Source organism: Olea europaea, unplaced genomic scaffold, assembly GCF_002742605.1.
Source record: "Olea europaea var. sylvestris unplaced genomic scaffold, O_europaea_v1 scaffold3731, whole genome shotgun sequence".
NCBI lineage: Eukaryota > Viridiplantae > Streptophyta > Magnoliopsida > Lamiales > Oleaceae > Olea > Olea europaea.
In genome coordinates this window covers 1-5,605 of record NW_019256648.1, presented here as the reverse complement: position 1 = coordinate 5,605, position 5,605 = coordinate 1, and the positions used below count along the sequence as shown (strand labels likewise).

At 38.5% G+C, this 5,605-nt stretch overlaps 1 protein-coding gene across 1 annotated transcript; it reads right to left on the bottom strand.

Moving 5' to 3' along the window:
• Window positions 1-2,701: 2,701 nt before the first annotated feature.
• Window positions 2,702-5,588, bottom strand: LOC111386795 (probable inactive receptor kinase RLK902). Its single transcript, XM_023011271.1, has 2 exons — window positions 4,171-5,588; window positions 2,702-3,548 (listed from the first exon to the last, which is right to left on the bottom strand). The coding sequence occupies exons 1-2, from the start codon at window positions 5,453-5,455 to the stop codon at window positions 2,941-2,943; spliced, it is 1,893 nt and encodes a 630-aa protein (XP_022867039.1). The 5' UTR covers window positions 5,456-5,588; the 3' UTR covers window positions 2,702-2,940.
• Between the last annotated feature and the right edge of the window lie 17 nt (window positions 5,589-5,605).

The window sequence follows — 5,605 nt, the reverse complement described above, 5'->3', positions numbered from 1 at the left end:
GTTTGTGTGGTGGTTGGGTGGGGGGGGGGGGGGGGGGGGGGGGAAGAAATGGTGGAGGATGACACATTTTTACTGCACCTAGTCAGGCATTTGATCGGCTCTTTTATACATGTAGGACTTTAGGGATATATTACAATTTTATTATAATATAAATGCTTGATGATTTGTAATTTTGTTGTCACTGTGTTTGAACGTGAACTTGAACATGTTGGATATTTTCGAAATATGTTAAGAGGGAACCATTTTCTAAAAAAAATTTGAAATATCGACCACGATTTAAACAGTCATAAAAATAATATAACATAGTTGAGGGAAAAATGTCATGCAAAAACTTTGGTCACAACGGTTAAAATAAAAGTCATTATGCAAATCACTTGTTGTGACAATTTAGTCAAGAACGCCTATTTGTTTTTATTATGGTAAAATTTAAAATAAACGTTTAATAGGAAAGAAAGACGTGATTTACCATTTCACGTATAGGGGCGAGAGGAAAGTCACTGGCCAAAAGGAGTGTACAAAATAGTACAACATTCACAATTTTAAATCCTACGGATATTACGAAAGTAGATAGTGTACTTGAATCGAAATTCACCCAAAGTATGTCTAATGGAAATTCACTCGAGACGGCTTATTTTTTTTAACCATATGTATGGTCGGTCACCATTGGCCAATCACTATTTAGAATTGACATAGTGCTAGTGTCTTGATTCAAATAAAAATGCATTCGAAAGTTTAAGCGGTTCTTTTTGCATAATACATTTAAAATAGCCGATGAATTATTCATCGATCACAAATTATCAAATTAATAGGTCATACATTATTTCTCAATCACAAATCACAAATTTTATAAGTCAAAACTTATTTCACGGTCACGAATTATCAAATTAATTGGTGATAAGATATGAACCAATTAAGTCGATTGAAGTGACTAACAATGTATAGAAATGGCGGCTAGACTCAAGATGTAGACATGACTTCCTTCAATTTTAGCTCTCAAGTTGGAGGTTGTGGGCCAATATAAGACGTGAAAATTTTAATCGAACATGTTTTTTTTAAAAATAGATTAGAATTTAAGGTTGTGTTCTCTTAGTCATTTTCGGGTTGTTTTCTGTTTTCGATTTTTCAAAACGGTGAAAACAAGTTCTCTTTCCCGTTTTCCAAAACGAATTTTCGAAAACGAAAAAAAAATTTGTGAAGAAAACACAAAATGACATTTTTGTTGTTTTGGGCATTTTCGATACAAAATTGGAAAAAAATTGAAAACACAGGAAATGGTTCCAAAATGGCAAAAAGAACGCATTTTCATCAATTTTAAAACAGGCACTCAAAATACAAAACTCAAAATGAATTCAAAACTTAAAACTACAAAATTTAAACACAAAGAGAACGGCCCCTAATTGTTTTCAACGGTGAAAAAAAATTAAATATTATGGTGAAAATAATACTTCCCTTCTGCAAATGGATACTGAATTGTACAAGTAAAAATCAAACCAAATCAAAGAATAAAGCAAAGATTAGTTTGCATGCTAAATAGATCTACATAATGATGGAAGTATGATACAACAATCGGAATATTGTTTAATCACGTTATATTAAGGATAAATTATTATTTGTATTTATGCCTTTTCAATGCTTTTTCTCATGTTAGTCAATCTTTTTTAAATTAAAGGTCTTAACACATGAAATTATCAAATTTTTGAACCATCTAAATTGTTAGAAGGGAGTTTCTTCTTATTTATTCATCAACGCTCATTCTCGTGTGCAAACTAGGTTTTGATCAATGGATTGGAATAATTTTATTTTTAAATGAGTGCTGACAAAATCTAAACTTGAGATATTTATTTGATCTAATATCTTACAAATCAAGATCATCTAGATCATTTTACCTAACTTTCACCCTTCTAAATGTGGATCTTTGTTTGTTACTTTGATGAGTTTGTAATTAACGAATAATTGACCTAAGATGGATTACAAGTAGAATGAGAAGACCTAAATCGGCTAGATTTAACGAACTTTCGCTACTCAGAGTGAGTACACGTTCTGAGATGGATTTCCAATCCCTATAAAGAGGAATCAGAGCATGCCCCAAACGAAAGTGGCGATCCTAACTTGAATCACAAGAGCCGAAGTAATGTGTTGTTGGCTCTCAAGGCGGTCGTACCCACATAAGTGTGGGTAGCCACTGACATAATGGAAGAGTTGAACTTTGCTAAAGCAAGTGATACTTCTTGGTTCGAGGAAGATGGACGATTAGATTATTGCATGAAGGAGATGAAGACGAGACTGATGATGTGGTACGATTACACCTCTAATCTAACTACACCATTATCCTGATCCCAAGGAAGAAGCCCCACCGGAGTCCTTCCCAAGAGATTCAGATCTTGGCTTCTTGCAATTTCAAAATAGCAACAACATTATTGGTCACTTTCTCAAATGATAAGAAGATAACATCGGAGGGTCCAAATATGTTAAGAGTAAAAACCAAGTAAAGGGTACTTCATTAGTAGACAATCAAAGAAAAATGTCCCTTTTATAGCAGCCAATTGAGGGACCTAGATATGATTCAAAAAACAAAAAAGGCACCCCACATACAAAGAAATAGCACCATTCTATCTTCTTCATTTTCGAAGGGACGGAACACAAGGATTACTACTTTCACTCAAGCACGCAAAACTTCAGAGTTCTGATAAAATCTTGTGCATAAAATTAACAGTTATTATAGAGTTAGACGTTAAAAAAGAATGACATCTCCAAAAGATATTACATTTAAATTTAGTTCAACACGACACTTGTTTCTAGTAGAAGATAAGAGGCAAAGAATCACAGAGGAATTGAAAGTGATAGATGTATGATTTATCCTAAATCGAAGAACTTCAAGAATGAAGAGATAAATAAACCACCAGTTAAATTACCTAACAGAGAATGAAGGTAATTTTTCTCCTAAGGTGTTGGCAAAGCAGAAACAACATTGACAATGTCACCACTTGGATCATGTAAGCTTGAACAATAAATCTCCTTGATTTTGCTAGTTACCTCAACCATTGAAGGGCGTTTATCCGGGTACTGAGCGACACAGTCAACTGCAAGTTGCAAAAGTCGTACCATATCCTCTTCGATGTTTTGATACCGAAGGAGTTCAAGGTCGAACACTTCGGCCGTCCACTCATCTTTGACAACAGATTCAACCCATCTCGGGAGGTTGAACCCCTCCTCATGAGTCGGAGCCTTGGCAGTCAGCAATTCCAATAGCAATACACCAAAACTGTATACATCTGCTTTCTGAGAAACTTCGCAAGGATCCGTTACTTCTGGTGCCCGATATCCAGAAACACGGTTGGGAGTCGAGGTCAGTCCAGCTAGTTGAGCGAGGCCAAAGTCAGAAACACGGGCTTCGTACGATCTAGTGAGGAGAATATTTGATGACTTAATGCTTCCATGGGAAATTTTTGGGCCTTGAGAGTGAAGAAATGAAACTCCCTCGGCAGCCCCGAGCGCAATTGCAACTCTTGTCTCCCAATTTAAGGGTGTCCGACCAGCTCCTTTGTTTCCTGTAACGTCGAATAACAAAGAACTTAACCAACTTTCTGAAAGCTGTTTGGCAAATTTTTTTTACCTAAATGGTCAATTTGCCTTCAGGATTCAAGATTCGCAAACTAATGCTGCCCTATTCAAGGAATAGAAATGATTTTCAAACAAACAGCCTTCTGTCTCTGTTCACCATATACTTCCAATACAGAACAGCTACAAACAAGCAGACAAGTGAAGAAATTTAGCCGTGGGGAACAATCTCAATATTCTATTCAACTGTTTCAACCAATTCTAATACGTTCAACTGCCTAATTTTGTATATACATTGTAATTAACAATCATATTCGGCATGTACTTTTCAATCGGCCATATCAACAATCATTCAAATCACACTCGCAATTTCATAATACACTCCGATAAAAACTAGATCTAGTGGCATTCCCGGTTTTCAGACTCTAAGAACATCTAAAACGGCCAATAATGAGCGACAGAAAAGCTACATTGCTCGAAGTTATAGATACACAAACAAGACCACCATCATCAAGACAATGAACATCTAAAGAGCGAATTAAAATCAATCATAACCAAAATACAATGCAGGTAAATCAAAGAGGTATCAGAACAAATGAAGCGCATTCTCACCGTGTAATAATGCAGATAAGCTTCCCATCGGCACGTACTCAAAAACCAGAAGCTTTTCGTTCCTGTTACAGTAATAAGCCCTTAAAGGCACTAAATTCTCATGATTTATTTTCCCAATTTCCTCCATTTTCTCCCTGAATTCCTTCTCCCCCATGATCACATCCCTCAGCCTCTTCACTGCCACTGTCAAACCCGTCTCCAGCACCGCCTTGTAGGCAGTCCCGAACGTTCCCTTCCCCAAAACCTCGGCTGATGCCCTCAACAAATCCTCCAGATCGAAATTCCATCCCATATTCCCGAAAAACACCAACCCCTTCTTCCCAGCATTGATCACACTGACTTCTCCCTTCTCCTTCTCCTTCTCCTTCACCTTATCCCTCGTGCTATTCTTTCCTTGAATCTCCATTGAATCTTCGACTTCTTTCTCCTTAGACGCGCCCTCCTTCTTTCGTCCGACTCCTTTCGTACCCAATTTCCGGCGCAAACAGAACACAAGCGATAAGATCAAGACCAAACCGAGCACAGAACCAACTACAATTCCCGCAATTGCAGCATCGGAGAGTTTCTTTTTGTGTTTTTCACTCCCACAAGAATTGTCAAGTGGATCGCCACAGAGTGAATTCCCGACGAATGAACTCTTGGGCTTCCTCGAAAGGCCTTTCGGGATTTTACCAGTGAGATTATTATACGAAACATTAAACTGAACTAAACTAGGCAAGTTGAGTTCTGGTATTGAACCAGAGAAATGATTTTCCTGCAAATAAAGTGTAGTTAAATGCGTCAAATTGTTAAAACCAGAAGAAATCGGGCCTGAAAAATTATTTTCAGCCAAATTTACGCGAACAAGGGACTTAAGGGAGAATAGAGAATCTGGGATTTCCCCACTAAAGAAATTTTGATGGAGATAAAGGCTGCGGAGCAACAAAAGTGATGAAAAAAGGTCCGCCGGAAGTGGGCCAGAAAGTGCATTATAACGGAGGCTGAGCGTCTGGAGATTAGTGAGATTTGATATGGTGTTTGCCGGAAGTGTGCCGGAGAGGCCCATTCCGGGGAGGCGAAGCTCTATAACTGAAGAATTGTCGGGGGAGCAATTGACGCCAGCCCATGAGCATGGGGTTGGGCTGGAAATGTTCCAGAGAAGGATGCGGCCGCCCACGGCAGCGCGAAGGGCTAACAGAGCGGCTCGGTCGGAGGCTATGTCGGAGGTGCTGGGGCGTATGAGGAAGAGAAGGAGGAGAACGGCCGTGTGGAGGAGGCGGCCGTGGTGGTGGTTGAATTGCCTCATACTGGGATATTGGGATTGTGCGAGGAGATTAAAGAGAGAGTTTCATATTGTTCTTGTACTTCTTGTCTGAACCTCAAACCTCTCTAATGGCTGTTTCAATATGTAGAGAGAAACAAAATCGGTTAGAGAGAGAGAGAGAGATAGGGTGGG

Bases quoted from the DNA above. Each gene is read 5' to 3' on its own strand.
- LOC111386795 (XM_023011271.1), bottom strand. From the start codon at position 5,455: ATGAGGCAATTCAACCACCACCACGGCCGCCTCCTCCACACGGCCGTT. The intron at 3,549-4,170 runs GTGAGAATGCGC...TCGACGTTACAG, and splicing joins CTTATCTGCATTATTACACG to GAAACAAAGGAGCTGGTCGG.